This window comes from Oryzias latipes, chromosome 4 (genome assembly GCF_002234675.1).
Source record: "Oryzias latipes chromosome 4, ASM223467v1".
NCBI lineage: Eukaryota > Metazoa > Chordata > Actinopteri > Beloniformes > Adrianichthyidae > Oryzias > Oryzias latipes.
In genome coordinates, this window is record NC_019862.2 from 18200111 (window position 1) to 18217094 (window position 16984).

At 40.2% G+C, this 16984-nt stretch overlaps 3 protein-coding genes across 3 annotated transcripts; all 3 read right to left on the reverse strand.

Moving 5' to 3' along the window:
* Window positions 1-35: 35 nt before the first annotated feature.
* LOC111947319 (fibronectin type III domain-containing protein 7-like) lies at window positions 36-2897 on the reverse strand. Its single transcript, XM_023953852.1, has 5 exons — window positions 2310-2897; window positions 1959-2219; window positions 1589-1849; window positions 1100-1366; window positions 36-405 (listed from the first exon to the last, which is right to left on the reverse strand). The coding sequence occupies exons 1-5, from the start codon at window positions 2476-2478 to the stop codon at window positions 56-58; spliced, it is 1308 nt and encodes a 435-aa protein (XP_023809620.1). The 5' UTR covers window positions 2479-2897; the 3' UTR covers window positions 36-55.
* A 216-nt stretch (window positions 2898-3113) lies between these two features.
* Window positions 3114-6431, reverse strand: LOC111947323 (fibronectin type III domain-containing protein 7-like). Its single transcript, XM_023953863.1, has 5 exons — window positions 5759-6431; window positions 5428-5688; window positions 4626-4886; window positions 4294-4554; window positions 3114-3400 (listed from the first exon to the last, which is right to left on the reverse strand). The coding sequence occupies exons 2-5, from the start codon at window positions 5525-5527 to the stop codon at window positions 3114-3116; spliced, it is 909 nt and encodes a 302-aa protein (XP_023809631.1). The 5' UTR covers window positions 5528-5688; window positions 5759-6431.
* Window positions 6432-6576: 145 nt separating this feature from the next.
* Window positions 6577-14778, reverse strand: LOC110015006 (fibronectin type III domain-containing protein 7-like). The gene is made up of 10 exons (XM_020702820.2): window positions 14675-14778; window positions 14568-14589; window positions 14217-14477; window positions 13778-14038; window positions 13055-13324; window positions 12446-12709; window positions 8847-9110; window positions 8026-8286; window positions 7603-7863; window positions 6577-6587 (listed from the first exon to the last, which is right to left on the reverse strand). Exons 1-10 carry the CDS (start codon window positions 14726-14728, stop codon window positions 6577-6579), a joined length of 1929 nt encoding a protein of 642 aa, XP_020558479.2. The 5' UTR covers window positions 14729-14778.
* Between the last annotated feature and the right edge of the window lie 2206 nt (window positions 14779-16984).

Sequence of the window (16984 nt, forward strand, 5' to 3'; positions counted from 1 at the left end):
TTTAATAGAAAAATGTTCCTGTGTGCACTGAATATTAGGAATCAATTAATTTTCTTTAAGTATAACTTTTTTGCTCAGTCATGACAGTAGCTCTGGTGGACCTCGAAGGGATCAGAGCATTGCTGTAAGAAGATCTTCTACCTGTTGCACTATGTGTCTCTCTGCTAAAGACACTGCTGCACGCAGAGTTCTTGGCAGCAACTGCAAATGTGTGCAGATCCCCACAATGCAGCCCGGTGACAGTGTAAAACGTCTGAAAGGTGTTGTAGTTAGCAGGAGTGTTCTTGTCGTCCTGCGAGTGGATGATGTATTCCACTCCGCTCTCTGCACTCAAGTCCCAGCTCACTGTAATTTCATTGTTGTTGCAGCTTGTCACAGAGGTCACACCAGTAGGGGGACAGATAACTGAAAGTAGGAAAAGGGAAGCATGGTCATTTCAAAATCTATTGATGTCAGAAATCATAATCAATCAGCAACATTAATAACAAATGTTCAAATCAAATATCAATCATCCAGGTCTTTATGATGCTGTAAAGGAAGGAAACTGGACTTTATGTTTTGTCTCTGGAGGCGGTACTTTTAAAGGGATAATTCCTGAAACTCATTTAACATTTTGTTGATCTTAAAGAGGGGAATTTTTCCACATAAAAACAAAAACATCTGAGATCTTCTAATCACAAGTCAGTGGTTGAACAACCAACAGGTTTTTTTAAGCAGAGGTAAATATACAAAATTAGCAATGAATGACCAAAAAATAAAAAAGAATGTCTTGAATCAAATATTTAACATTTTGATTACTTTGAGACTCTTGTCACTGGACAGATTAAATGTTTTTCAAAATTTAAGCGTACAGTAATTTTATTTCTTTAATGGCAACAAAAAAAAAAAGTGCAAAAAATGAAGTGCAACCTTTCTTTATAATTTTTGGAAAAATAAAAAGTAGTGGACACCAAGCTTTTTTACAATTAGCTGTATTGTCAAATATTTTTCTTTTTTTGGGTGGGGGATCAGATTTGGAACAGTTAATTACAAAAATATGTCATTTAAATTCTTAATTGTGTAATTTTCACAATTGAATGTAAACAATCATTGCTCTGACCTGTTTTCAAAAATAATGGTGTGCTGGGTTTGCTCCAGCAGCCTCGCTCCTTGGTGGCGACAGTGATGGCGACTGTCTCACCGCAGTGCAGGTCTGTGAGGGAGCAGCTTGTTCCATTGGAGGAACAGTTATGGGCATGTTCATCCATGACGGATGGTAAAGTCTTCACTACGTACAGTTCTGCCCGCAGGGCAGCGTCCCAGGTGACATGGCCCACGTTACCATCACACTGTAGAGATGCTTGGATGTTGGTGGGGGGACAGGGCCCTGTAGAAAAGATGGCAGACAATGAAAGAGGAGAACAGTGGAAATGTTAGGAGACTAGACTGGGAGATTGCAAAGGTTGATTTTTAGCAACTATAAGTTTATTGACTTCATTTATTTTGAATGATCTAAAATGCAATTAAAGAAAATGCACAGGAAGTAACACAACATAATCTAGAAGGAACTGCATCAAAGGTTCCTGAGATGCTTTTCCTGCCTGGTTACCTGCAATATAGGGGTAGGGGTTGCTGTCGAGGCCAATGCACTGATTAGAGGAGGGAGTGACAGTGATGATGTAGAGCTGAGCACAGTGCATGTTTGGTAGCAGACAACTTGAGGCATTTGTGGTGCACTCTTTCATGTCGCCGTCTCTGCCAGCTGCAGCCACATGGTACGACGTGGCACCAAGGCTTGGTTGCCAGCTTACCTCAGCTGTGTTGTTCTCACACAGCAAGGAAGCACTGACATTTGTGGGGGCACAGGGGGCTGACAGGAAAGGGAAAAAAGGAGAAGGGTTTGTATGCTGGCAAACATCCTGAGCAATGTATGTACAGACACATATAAAACATCAGGCTATGGATCATTCAGGTCTTACCAGTCTGTATGCGCGTCACTCCAGAATAGCTGCTGTTGCAGTTCCCAGCCACAGAAATGACCTCAACATTATACGTGTGGCTGCACCGCAGGGAAAGCAGGTAGCAGTCAGTTCCTTGGCTGCTGCTGCAGGATGCTGTGTGGTCTCCTGAGTGAGCTTTTACATAGAAACTTTCCCTGCCCAATGTCTCATCCCAGCTCACAAAGGCAATGCCGGTTTCACAGGAATATTCGTATCCCACGTTTACAGGGGTGCAGGGTGCTAAATAAATAAGAGAGGGCAGTCAATCTTGAGTTACTAAAGACTAGAAAAATGTAAATAAAAAAAACTCAGTTAGTAGCACTGTCATACCAGTGACAATCTGAAAACTAGAGCTGGGCTTGCTTGAACACTGGACTCCCTGGGCAACAGCGTGGACAGTGTAGGTGTTTCCACACCGCAGCTGATCCAGCAAACAACTGCTGTTGGTGGATGAGTTGCAGGACAGGGAGTCTCCCATGTTGGACACTGCGCTCACCATAACACTGACCGCAAACTTGTCTTTAGCCCAGCTCACCAAGGTCCGGTTGGTAACACAAAAGTTAGAGTAGTTTTGAAGTATTGGTGGACACGGAGCTAAACATAAAACACAAAAGAGTTACTTTGAGTGAGTAAAATATTGCATTATCACAATAAAAAACCGAAGCTATTTTCCAAGGTGTGCATTTCTTGAAACTACTGTATTATTTCAAATAAGACATTAAATTAGTTTGGTCTTTGCCACCATGAAGCCCTGAGCTAACTAAAGCTGATGCTGGATGGTAAATGTATACTTTACGCACTTTTAAATCTACCACAAGGGATATCAAAGTGAAGGTCAAAAATTACTTCTATCCATTTGACTTTTGTTTAAAGTTTTTGGTTGTGTTTAAATATTTAAAAAATAAATACCGGTATTTAAAAATGTTAGAATTTCTTCTTCTAATTTAAAAAAAATAAAAAATTTAACAATTCAGAAGGAATGATCTGGGGAATATTTTATTTTTGGATTCTATCTCACATAAACAAACAATTACATAAATCCCTACCAATGATAAATCTGTATGAGCTGTCAGAGTTGTTTGATTAGAAAAAGTATATAAATATTTAACACTCACTTCTCATATTTTTTTAATTTTACAACCAAAGATAAAAGAAAAGTCCACCTGTTGTTATGTTGGTCCTTGCTAGAATGGAGCTGTTGCACTTGGTGTCTCCTGCCAGCACAGTGATAGTGTAGTCCTCTCCGCAGTGCAGGGCAGAGAACATACAGGATGTACCAGAGGATTGACAGGAGTCCACATGTCCACTGGCCTCAGCTACAACTGTGTAAGAATTTGCTCCAGCACTGGCATTCCAAGTCACCGTCACATGATCAGTGAGGCAGTTCAGGGAAGCTTTCACATTTGTGGGATCACATGGAGCTGAAAGTGCACAAAAGACAAACAAAGCAAGGATGAGTTATTAAAGCTTGAAATTCTTCGTCTGATATAAAAACCCACTTCAATGAAAATTGTGTTTTGGGTATTTTAACATGCTCTTGTTGCATTTGTTGATGGAAGGTAAACATCAAGAAACTTAAGGTTAAAACTGCATTTCTGAGTATTTTTTCAAATTGAATCAGCAGCAGATGAAAAAATGCTGCTGGAAAAAGCTTGTAGCTGTGACGTTTTTGCTACAATTGGTGGGCCACAAGCTCCCTATTCTGCTTCATCCTGATGTATTCACTTCCAGATGGCAAGATCCATGTACGTCTTTGTTTTCCTCGCCTGAGCTGGCATCTGACTCCAAACTGTGCGGCTAGACAGCTCCAAGATTGTTCACCATTTTTGTTGCACCAGTAATGTTAGGAGTAGGAGGGGCTGTGAGCTCAGAGGTGAATTTCTAATGAACTACTGCCGCTCTGCTGAAACTATGTGGAAAAAGATACAAGTTGTTTTTTAATTTTGTCTAAAAATGGCATAATCATAGTTAAAGGATCACTGGGAATGCTTAGACTTTAAAGCTCTTATTTTATTTCATCGTAAAAGCAGCCCTTTAAAACAAGGCTGTCTATGTAATCTCTCCTCACAGTATTGGAGATAAAGAAAGAGATCAAAGCTAAATTTACATTTCACAATTTATAGCAAAAATCACATTCACATGTTTTACATGTAAGTTCATCAGTGTTCATAACGAAATGAATAAATATGCAAAAAAAATAGTTTATTTATATTTTCTAGTCAACATTTAGATTTTAAAACAGTTTTTTATGGGTCCTTGTGGAAAAAAGGGGTTAAACATTGACTTACTTTTTATACACATGTACTTTAATTACCTGTTGTTGCTGACACTGTGGTGCTCCTTGAGCTGTTACACCAGTTGTTTAGAGCAACCACACTCAGGGAATAAGTCTGTGCGCACTTCAGGTCAGGGAAGAGGCAGCTTGCATTAGTGGAGGAGCAGGAAGAAGAGAAGCCTCCTGCTTTAGTCACTGTGGAGATGTATGATGCAGCACCGGCAGATGGACTCCAAGATGCTTGCAGGGTGTTAGTGGAGCACTCCACCACACCTTGGACGTTCTTAGGTACACAGGGAGCTAAAAACAAAGAGGTGTTAGGAAGTGAACAAGAAGGGAGAAGTTTCTTTTTGTAGTTCATAATCTTTCACCTGAATTAACGATTGTGGGAACACTGCTGGAGCTCTCACACGCGCTGCTCACGGCTTTGACTGTCACTGTGTATTGCTGTCCACATTGTAAAGTGCTAACTGAGCAACTGGAAGCCTCCGTCATGCAGTTGAGAGCAGTGCCATTTGGTGACAAAACTGTGGCGCTGTAGTTGACAGGCATGGATCCAGGCGACCAGCTCACGCTCAGCTTATTGGTGCTGCAGTTGAGTGTATTTGACACGCTCTGTACAGGACACAGGGCTGGGAGAGGAAACCATATCAACTTTAGTTTGACAATAACAAAAAGAAATCTAAAGTTGTTATAGAAACTTAATAAGTGGACATTTTCTCTCTGAAAATGGCTGTCTATGTATTCTCTCCTTACAGTATGAAGGATAATCATTTAATCATTAAAAACATACCTTTGAAACCCTTTTTTTTAAGAAACGCTTTAAAAAGTGCAAGAAATATTGCATTACTTCTTAATTCTCTTATTTTTACTCATGTTTGCATTCTGTGTTGATATATCAGAGCATTTTAGAGCAGCTGTTTACCAGATAATTGATCTGGTAAACAGATTGATGTAAAAGATTTTTTACATTAAAACCATAAGAACTGGGAAAAGCTTGTTTGACACAACAGATTCTTAGATCTGCACCAAAGCAAGAAAACTTAGTTTTGTTCTTCTCATAACTTGTTGACAAAACTGACAAAAAGCAGCAGTAATGGTAAACAAGGAGAAAAAAATTGTTACAGTTTGATCAAAACAATAAAGGAACATTGCTGTTTTTCTGCATCTCACCTGTTGTTTGGACGACAGATTTGCTGTCTAAGCTTTGACAGCCACCGTCTGTTGCTGACACAGTGAAGGTGTACTTAGTCCCACAGCGTAGACCTGCCATCTGACAGCCAAGCTCTCTTGTACTACAGCTAACGTTGTGACCATCAGCGCTCACTGCTTTGCCAGTGTAAGACACTGCATTCAAGCTGCTGCTCCATGATAACTTGGCAGAGTTGCTGGTGCAGTTGACTGAGGAAGTCAGCTCAGAGGGAGAGCACGGTTCTGCAGAGGAGAATGGGACTTAAACAAAACATGTCAAATGCACCAAACTGCACTTTTTGTTTGTCTTTACCTGACAAAAGTTGCACTGCAGAGCTCCGCTTGCTGGTGCACACGTCATCTACAGCAGCAACAGTGACGCTATAATTGCGTCCGCACACCACTCCATTCAGCCGGCATGAAGTACCATTGGAGACACATTCTAAGCGATGGCCATTTCCGTCAATGGCGGCTGCAGAGTAGTTTTTGGCTCCAGGACTTGCCTGCCAGCTCACTTCCACAATGTTTTGCCCACAATTCTTTGTTGCCGTCACGTTAATGGGCAGGCAAGGTGCTGGAGGAATAAAAAAAAAAAACCCTTATAGCATAAACAAAAAAAGCAACACTGCCACCACAAAAACATCAGTGTGTTTCTTTGCTTTGAAATGATCTGTATGGCTTCCCCATCTCTGTTACACAATAAATGTATAGGCTGAGAAACAAAGGCTAAAACTTCTACCTCCTTTGAAGTTTACTCGTGAAGGAAAGCTGATGCAGCTCTTATTGAAGGACCTCACTTCCACTGTGTACTCTTGACCACAGTTCCTTGAGGGTATGATCAGCTGGGGCTCTGTGGTGTTATAGTTAGTCATCTGCTGGTTGCTGTCTGAGATCATTGTGATGTATCCATCTGCATTTCTTTGAGCGTTCCAGCTCATGTTGACACCACCAGAAGCACAGTCCACAGAGGCGCTCACATTTGCTGGCCCACATGGAACTGGACAAAAAGAAGAAGGGTCGGTAAAGGCTTACTGTGTCTGCGTCTCTTCTTATTAATATGTTTGGAAAGTACATGAACAGTTTTCAGAAAGATGTAGCCTTTTCCTGTGGTTCATTTTTGTTAAAATAGAATCATGTCACAACTACAAAGGAAAAAACTACAAAGAAGCAGATTTTAGTAACAACTTTCTCATAGCAAAACTTTGATTAGGCTTTTACAAACATTTAAAATAATTATTTTACTAACAAAGCTGTATCCTATACCGCAATGTCTCTAAAATGAACATAGCGTATGGCTCAAGTAATATCATAAATTAAAAAATAAAAGTAGAATTTTTGTTTTATTGTTGTTAATGCCATTTTATGGGTGTGTGTTATTTTCATTTGTAGCATTTATTAACCTTTAACCCTTGTGCTATCCTAGGCACTTTAACATTGGGATTTGGGTCATCTAGACCCACTAGACAGTGTGCTGAACCTTTTTTCTTCAATGATTTGTGATCTTCACTGGTGTCCATGGATTACATGAAATCTTTCCACCTTTATCCACCTTTGTCATGGTAGGGAGAACACATCAATGTAAGGATGGGGTCATCTAAGATAGCACAAGGGTTAAAAGACCCGCTCAGATGAAAACGCATTTTTGTCATGAAAGAGGACAAATATAAAGAAACTTAAGCCTAAAAATGAATTTCTGAGTGTTTCGTTATGCAGATTGTTGTGAATCCGAATCAGATGAAAAAAATTTCGGTGGAAAAAGCTTGTAGTTGTGTTGTAGGTGCTACAATCGGTGGGCCACAAGCTCCCTGCTTGGCTCCATTCTGATGCATCCCCTTGCAGACAAACAGATCCAGGTTCGTCTTTGTTTTCCTCGTCTGAGCTGGCAACTAGTTTAAAACTATATGACCCGATGGCTCCAATATTGCTCGCAAATTTATTTTGTCACCAGTAATGTCATCATTTTGGGTTTTGAGGGGCTGCAAACTAGCTGTAGAATGCGTAAACAGATAGATGAGGGAAATGGGAGTGGGCTTACTCTGTGTCTAGGCTAGGCTTATAAAATAGATCAACAGATGATTGAAGTGGGGACTTTAAGGACCTACAGTATTTCTTGTAAGGATTTATTTAGACAACATTTGAAGCAACATGACTTCTTACCAGAGTGCATGTAGATGGGTTTGGACATCAAGCCTGGGCATGTGCCATCATGGTAACTGACAGTGATAGTGTAGAGTTGGCCACATTTCAGGCTGGGCACTCTGCAGCTCTGCTTAGTGGAGCTGCAACTGAGAAGGCCATTGCCTGTGTCCGTCATGGTGGCAGTGTAGGAGTTCAATGAAGGAGCTCCCTGCCATGAAATCTGAGCCTCGTTGGCAGCACAGTCCAGGGAGGCGGTCAGGTTTTCTGGTGGGCAGTAAGCTGAAATCACAAAATTCAACACATTTCTGAACTTGCTTTTTGAGCTTTTGTACAATATGGATGTTATGCTCTTTTGGGGGATGTTTGCACTTGGTATTTAAGGCTATCATTGCCTTTAAAGCATGAATAAGCAGCTTTAGAAAAAACCTAATGCCACTGTACCTGTTTCTATGGTGACCACTTCACTTTCAGAGCTGTTGCACATGAAGTTGGAGGAAATGACAGAGACCTTGTATTTGGTGCTGCACTTCAGGCCACTGATCATACAGGACATGTCTAAGGAGTTGCAGCTGTGCGTTTCACCATCATCATCCTTTGCCTTGGCGATGTAGAAAAGTGAACCACTGCTTAAACTCCAGCTCACCATGACCAAGTTATTTCCACACTGTTTCACAGCATTTACATTCTGAGGGGTGCATGGGGCTAGAGAAGAAGAAACAAATTCAGAAAAACTGCCTTCATGCATTAACCAAGTTTTAACATAACAGTAAAATGATTGTTCTGTAAATGTATTGTATTTTCCTTGTGGTAGGGTGAGAAAATTGCTAATTGCTGCCCTCTTATAGTTATTTGCACATTTTATACTACAACATGGATTCTATAGTAAGCTTTTCTGATCATGACAGTTAACTAGAAAATTACTGGAGGAAGAATCTGTGTTTGCAGCTTCTTCTTTTGTTTTTTTTAATGATACTTTATTCTAACTCAGCCCAAATGGAGTGACAATTTACACGTCCAAAGACAGCTATTTTAACAGTTACAGCAACATTTGTGCGTACCCATAGATCGAACATATGTATTTGTTCTGTAAAAATGCATAGTGCTTTTTTTTTGGGGGGGGGGGGGGGGGGGGGGGGGGTTGCCAAAAACTATTCTTTTATAATATAAAAATATTCTTTGTGTAAATTATGTTTTGTGGATTTTTTTACTGTACATGGCATTTCTTTCTGTTACCGCACATCTATCACCCAGGTCTTTTTTACCTGTCTCAGCAGGAAGCCCAAGCGTGGGTGGACTGTCACATTCATCGTCAGAGGACTTGATTGAGATGGTTAGGCTTTCCCCGCACTGCAGGCCGGCCATAGCACAGCTGTTGGACTGTGAGCTGCAGGAGTAAATGCTGTTTTGGAAGTTGCCCTGTGCCGTCACGTTGTAGCGCAGGGCTCCTTCAGCATGGTCCCATGTGCTGAGCAGAGTACCTGTGCTGCAGTTGGCGTACGTTTGCAGATTTCTGGGCATACAGGGTGCTACATGCAAGTAGGAAAGATATGTACACTTACTATTTAAAACCTAAAAGGTGTTTAATCTGCTGAAACTAGAAAAGCATAGATGTTACATGAAAAATGAATTGCTGTCTGTTGTTTTAAAGCTGTATCTATTAGGCTACGTTCACACCTGCCTCTGCAACGCACGTTCAAGCAATCACTTTCAATTAAGCGTTTTTGAAAATGCGCATTTATGCGCGTTTTGGACTTCTGTGTTCAAAACACTCGTGTTCGTGTGTCGCTACGCAAGTTTTCAAGTCAATTTTCAGGCACTACGTACAAAACACATTGCCAATGAAAGTTAAACCAGTTGAACTTTGACCAATCAGGGACTCTGTAGTAATGTATGAATAGCATTCTTTTTAATTCACGGAAGTGCCAACTACTTAAAAATTGGTGGAGAAAGTTATCATAGCGCTTTGTACCCGGCAGGAATTGTATGACACCAAGTCTTTCATATTTTGGAATAGATCGTGATTTGCCCTGCCTTTTTATTTCGCACCAAGCCGCTTCCAGGTACATGCACTAGTATCTGGTAGCGACGGTCCAGTGTGATCACCATATGCCGAAAGCACATTCAAGAAAGTGTTCTTGAACATGTGTCAGATATCCATTGTGAACGTAGCATTACATATAGAGGAACTTAAACATGTTACATTCTGGTGCAGAAAAAGCCAATTTAGAGAAGTTACACACTGAGTTTTGATGCATGAAATACTTTGTCCTACCTGTACGGACACCAACAGCTGTGCTAAAGTCGCTTTGGCAAGACCCAGAGGTTGTAGAGACAGTGAAAACATAGCGCATTCCACATTGTGTATTTGTGAAATAGCAGGAGTTTTCCCTAGTCAGGCAGTTTTGGACATTTCCCTGAAGAAGAAATTTTAAAAGATAATAAAAGCCGAGTAAAGAATTTGCACTTTTGCATTCTTCCTAAACTAAAATTGAAATCCAACTTAGTAGCTGCCAGAAGCAATTTAGAGCTGAAACACTAATTTGTACATCACAGACAAAGTTGTCACACGAACAGAATTATAGCTTGAATAAAAGTGAAGAAGTGTTTTGGCAGATTCTTGTCATATTTGAGCTGGCATGTTATCTTATCATATAAATAGCATTTTTTAATACTTCACAGGTAAACTTTGCAGCAGAAGAAAATTTAGATTTTTTGGATAATCAGTTGCTGAGTACCTTTGAGTCAACTGCCTTGGCCAGGTTGTAGTCTGCACCGTTTGTAAGGTTCCAGGAGAAGATGATGGCATTGCTCCAACATTCCCGCAACAATGTCAAGTTGTTTGGAGGGCAGGGCACTTGAGGAGAAATTACGTGTAAAAATATATATGTGTTACATACAGGTCTCAAATGTATTTCAGTATTATTTTTCAAAGAACTTAAACTTCATACAAATGCAAGCCTTTGACAACATGAACACTATATGAGACTGTCTCTAAGGGAGGCCCAGTTTTCAAAGTAGGCAGGGCGATACGGTTCTGAGAAGTGAAAAATCCTAAAATGTAATACAAGAAAAACAAGTCTCCCCTGTGACTCAAAGCTAATGTGGTCTCAGCAGCACACAGGTAGACTTAAAAAGACAACTGATGTTCCCAAACGTTATCGGATTTATCCTTTTTTAAAGTTATTTGTTGGTTTACACGCAAATCACGAGTGGAGAGGACAGTAGTGCCAACACTGCAAGAAGTCACTAGACAATGGAGGTTGCTTTTAGTTCCAGCAGCAGAAAAAGTGCTTATTATCTACTTGTAACTAAATCTTATTGAGCACTGTTAAAGTCACAAAAAGATCAGAAAGCCCCATGCGACCTGTGTGGGTGGAACTCGAAAGCAATTTCTCACCAAGTCTCCAAAGGAGAATAAAGCAATACGTGACAAGAAAGAAAGAACAAAGCAGAATTGAGGGTGGACAGGTATTTAAAAGAACATTAGCCAGGCATCAGAACACATTGAATTACATATTTCTGCTAAAAAACTGGCATGTTTATTCAGGTTGTGAATGTGGTCCTACTGTTTTCTTTGTTAATGTATTATGTAGATAAAAGTTTTACATCTAATTAGTTTGGAGCACTGTTACAGAAAAATAAATAAAGATTTCTTTAATTCCTATGTTGATTACAATATTCAATGTATGTTTAATCCTAGATTTGGCATGCTTTGCTCCAACACGTATCTATTTAACCACAGAATATTTTTCTTAAAGAATAATAGTAAACACTTAAAACTGTAATTATTAGATTTATATGCTTCTGTTTTTAACTAAAGTAATAGAAAATCTTTGTTTTAGGTCTTGTCTGTATGTTTTTTTTCTGTGATTGGTTAACTCCTTGATGTCTATTGATGCAAATATGCAACAAACCATATCTGCTTCAAACTCATCTCGATTTACAATCTATTAGAAGGCAAAAGCACAAGTGATTTTTTTTTCTTAGCTGAAAATAGATACAGGCGTCAAGGGGTTAAACATTTAATTAGAGAAGAAATAGCTCATTTTTACTTTGAAATATGTCAAATGATTAGACTTTGCCACTATGCCAATCACAAAGAAGCTCAAGTGGCAACCAAAACACACTGAAAATAATAAGAAAAAAACAATTTAACAAATGCACGTTCTACAAATACAAACTTTTGCAGCTTTATGAAATAATGCCTGGTGTCTATGATGCTTAGCGAGCTATTCAACCTCATCTTTCTTGTAAGACGTTTTTTTTCTATTAATTCTATAGCTTTGAGTCACACTTTAAAGTCCTCTGGGGCTGTTGTCCTGCTTCTGTTCACTTTACCACTGTCCCTGCTGCGTTTTGGTCAGACACACCTGTTCCAGTTAAACAGCAGCAGGTGGGGCAGGGATCTCTGGAAAACAAGTGGGGCGCCAATCCCAGAGGACAGAGTTTGGACATCCATCCTTTCTTTTCAAGTTCATAAAAATGTTGCAGAATTAAAACCAGAAGGTTCACAGAAAAAGATCATTTAGATTTAGCGAAGATGTGACAGGAATGCTTGATGACTGTTTGAAATCTTCGTATGTTATCTTTGAACCAATAAAAGAAGAGAAATTTGTAACAAGGTTAAGCAAGTAGTTGTGAGAAAATTCCAACTTTGAGCTTCAGACGTGGTTTTAAAGGAAAGGATAGAGAAACGTCTTCTGTCTAGAGTCTCTGAAATATAAATCCTCTCATTTATAGACCTGCATTTCATACCAATGGGTCAATGTAGACCCAACTCTAAGCAACCACACATGAACTTTATTCCAGATGTTTGGTCATTAAGCATTTGAAAAAGAAAGGAATTGTTTTTCTTTCTTACCTGTCTGAAAGAAGACAGAGCTGGTGTTGACTAAGTTCTTGCAGTTCCCTGACAGGGGCGTGACGTGAACCTCATAGAGCTGACCACAATCTAGCGCGCTCAGCTGACAGCTGGTGCTCCGGCTAGTGCACTCAATCTTTGTACCGTTTTTAGGAGTAACTGTGGCCACGTATGAGTCGGCTCCAAGAACAGCCGTCCAAGACACTGTGGCAGACTTGGTGGAACAATCGTAGTCCACATTGACTGATGACACCGGTGTCAGTTCTGCAAGGAAAAAACCAGTGTTGGATTTTTGTCTTAAAAAATATTCATTTAAACAAAAGTTATTCACGATCAAGAGTGAATGCCTGAAATTTTAGGAGATTTTTTGGTTTCTAAAGAATAAAATATTAGTTTACTGATCTCCATGTCTGATAGCATAAACTCTTTATCATTATGTTTTGAGATTATGTGGGAATAATAACAATTCGACATGTGAGTCAGGACATCTGAGTCTTTTTAAACCTGAGGATTAATTTCTACATGCCTGAAAGGGACGCCTCAGAGAGAATAGCTGCCCTAGATCCTAATCACCAAGTTATAGATATTGGTTTGACTCTGCCAACTTACTGTTAGTGGTGTACGTGTAGTCTGTGGGCTCGCTTATGGCCAAAAATGTGTTATATGAGTACACTGATATCAAATAGTTGGTACAGGGGTGGATGTTTCCAATGTCCAGCTGGGTGTTTGTGACATTGTAGACTGAGGGCTGGCTGGTGGGTTCATCCAGGTTCTGGATGGCGACTTTGTACAAGAGGACGTTGTCCACGGGCTGCCACGTCACTCTTGCCGTTACTGGGTTTGTTTGTACTGCTTTAACGCCTACTGGAGGGGGCGTCACTAAAAACACAGTTAAAAATGAAAGACTTAAGAATGGGTTATTCAAGAGAAGAGGTTCTTCCTAGTGTGTTTGTCTCTCCATAAAACTTTAACCTTTGTCATTTGTGAGAAGAGTTTCTGCAACTTTTTTTTCCCAGAAAATTAAGTTTTAGTTTTATAAGTCAGCAGATATTTTTCAAACAAAGCTGCAGAATATAGATTAGACTACAAAACAAAGTGACAAACTCTTCTGGTTAAACCTAAAGCAGCATATTCAAAATATGAACAATAAAATGCCAAATTTATGAAAAATAAAACCCAAACAAATCTAAAACCATGTATGTAACACATATAAAGGTTATTAGATTAAAAAAACAGCAAAGTAAATATTTAAAGAGCAGATTTAAAGCAACTTTTAGATTCAATTCAGATTTCTGAACTATAGACATAAATAACTTAAAGGTTGTCACTTACAAGTGGTGATGGTCCTAACTCGGCTTCTGTTCCCAAAGCCGGCCTGGTTAACTGCATAGACATAGCAGTCGTAGTTGGTAGAAGGCTGAAGGTTTCTTACTACAGTTGAGGTGTTGTAGAGGGTGAAGTTGATCATTTTCCCTGTGGTCTGAGAATAAACCTGCAGTACATAATACTGCCCAGAAGTCACATTAGTCCATCTTACAGAGATGGAAGAGCTGGATAATGGCCTTCCCTCCGATATGTGAGGCGTGTCAGGGACTGGGGAGACACAGCAGAGAAAAAGGAAAAGGTGTAATTTGACTGAACAGGAAGTGGATTTGGGGCAACTTATACAATGTATGCATTCTCTGTCATATAACTACGGTACATGATTTATCTCATGAATTGTGTTATTTTCAGCAATAAACTTGTTACACAGAAAAACAAATGATTGTACCTGTACGTGCCAACGTTGTGGTCATACAGTCTATTAAGTAGAACCTAAAGACTTTTAGGGTCACATTGTACTCGGTTCCAGGTAACAGACCCTGCACAATCCTTTCTGTCCTTTGGTCAAGCCCTAATATAATAATCGGAATAAAATCTACGGAGCTTGTCCTTCGGATGTCTAACATGTAGCTGGTTCCTGTCGGATATTTTTCCCATGTCAACTGGAGAGAAGAGCTACTTGGAGAACTTGCTGACAGGAAGTTGCAGCCTGAAATAAATGAATAAACACAAAGCCTGGTTTGAAACGGTGTCCTCTGCAGATAAATGTTACCAACTCGAATTTTAATTATTTTCTTACCGTTTGTACTACACTGGTTTATCTGTAATTGAAAAACAAATTAATTATACATTCTCTCAAAATACTGAAATTCAAAGTACATTTGTTTTAGTATTTTGTTTTTTTACCTGTGTGAGAAAAACCAAAACTGAAGAAAAGATTGTGGCTCTCAGAAATCCCATGCTTGTCTTCTTGTCATGGAATCAAATTTGTTGTAGCATTCAAGAGAGTCTAATACAAAAGGTACACAGGATTCTTTTGAGCTAAATATGAATGCATTTCAACCAATCAATGATGCTCGTATGGGGAAGCACCGCCCCCACCTGGGGCTTCAGGTGGGCAGCAAGAGCTGCAGGTGGGAGAGCTGGAGGGCAGGGCAGATGAGTCAGATGAGTTTACCTAACAGGCCTCTTTACGTTTTACATAAGACATTTTCTTCTTTTAGTTGATTGGTCTTCTATTATAACATCTCGAGTTTGCATCTTTGTTGAATTTTGTTAAGACGATGAATGAATTTACACATTTTCTGACAAATAACACTGCATCCTTTTGTTGAAGTTACATCTAAATCATTAAATAAAATATTTTAAATCCTCATACTGCATATTTAAAATAAACACCACATTAATGTTTAACTTGGTTTTACTAACAATGTCTTTACTTTATTGTGGATGTTATCATTTTAGTTACTTTAGCTTGGTAAATAAAAAAGCATTATGTTTCAATGTAGGCTGTATAGTGTAAATTTAACCCTTGTGCTATCCTAGGCACTTTAACATTGGGAGTTGGGTCATCTAGACCCACTAGACAGTGCTTTGAACCTTTTTTCTTCAATGATTTGTGAACCTCACTGGTGTCCATGGATTACATAGAATCTTTCCACCTTTATCCACCTTTGTCATGGTAGGGAGAACACGTAAATGTGAGGGTGGGGTCATTTAAGATAGCACAAGGGTTAAAGATGAACTCTTCCAGAGTTTTTCATACCAAAAACAGATTTCATATCTATCTGAACAGCACGTGTGTTTTTATTGATAGTTGATCATTTTCATGGATGGGGGTGGTATGTGAGATGGAGGGGGGGGGGGTCTACTGGAAGGACTGAGTTTGGTGTGTTTGTCTGATGCTTACTGAGAGACACTCATGGGTGGCTCTGGATGGTCGAATGCCTCGGTCTCCGACCAGAGCTTTGATAAAGCTGCTCAGTGGTGGTAGCGTCCCTCTGTTCATGGGAGGAGGGGAATCCCTGAGATTCTTAAGCCTAGGGGTGTACCTGTGGTGCTGGTTCTGATTCTTGCGTCTTCGTGTGCTGAGAATCTTCACGTTTGCCTTTTAATCAACATGACAAAGGAGTCTGATCAGTCCTCTTCCTGGACGTGGGGATTGGCCCCCTGCCTTTTTCTCTCTGTTGAACCCTTGGGTAGGCTGGTGGGTGTCTTCAGTCCAATATTGCCATTTCCTGGGGTCCCTGGGCGGGTTACTCAGGATTCCTGGGAGGTGGTAGCCCTTCATCTGAGGCTGGAGGGACTTTCAGGTGGAAGGGGCCGTGCACTCAACCCAGGGCACTGCAGGGGATGTTCTCTGGCTGGGAATGGGCTTGACACTGAGGTTCCTGTGGTGGTTCTTTTGATTCTGTCCTGGGTGGTGGAAAGTTGCTCATTAGGCAAACTCCCTTGATCTGATTCTTTGCACAAGTGTTCTGGGGACCCCTGCTACCACGGCCGCTCTGCCCTCTGCTGGCGGCTTGGTGTGGGGACATTGGGCCCTTCCTCTTTTTTTTCTACATCATTCTTCAGTGAAAAAGCAGGGAGCCGGTTTAGCTCGTGCTGGTTTGCGGCGCCTTCTGTCCGTGAAACCCAGGTTCAACTCCAGGCTGCTCCCTGTTCCCTTCTCTACTTGCTTTGAGAGGGTTGTGTCAGGAAGGGCATCCGGCGTAAAACATTGCCAAGTTTACCATGCGACTCGTTCGCTGTGGCGACCCCTGATGGGAAAAGCCGAAAGAGAAACAATTCTTCAGTGAAAAAGCAGTGAACACAGACTCATTTAAGCACTGGTATCTCATCAGTTTTACACAAACAGGATATTTGTATATGAACAGGATAATAAATGCTTGACATATGTTTGCTTGTACACATATAGGTATGTATGTGAGAGTTGATCTGTATCTGTTTTGTATATGTGCCCTTGTGCATGGGAAGATTTTTGCAGGCAATGGCTATATTTATTATTAACTGAATGTGTGTGGGTGAGTGTGTCTGTGGACAGACACCAACCCTTTTGATAAACGTTTAAATGTCAAAGCTAAATGACAAACCATGACCAATTTATTTGCTCTTTTTGTTTGTGATCCAGTCTTCAGTGTGTTCCATTAATGTAAGCTCTTCACCCTCCTTTCTCTTTTGTACCCTTGTTCCTCACCTCTCTCTCCTCACACAAAT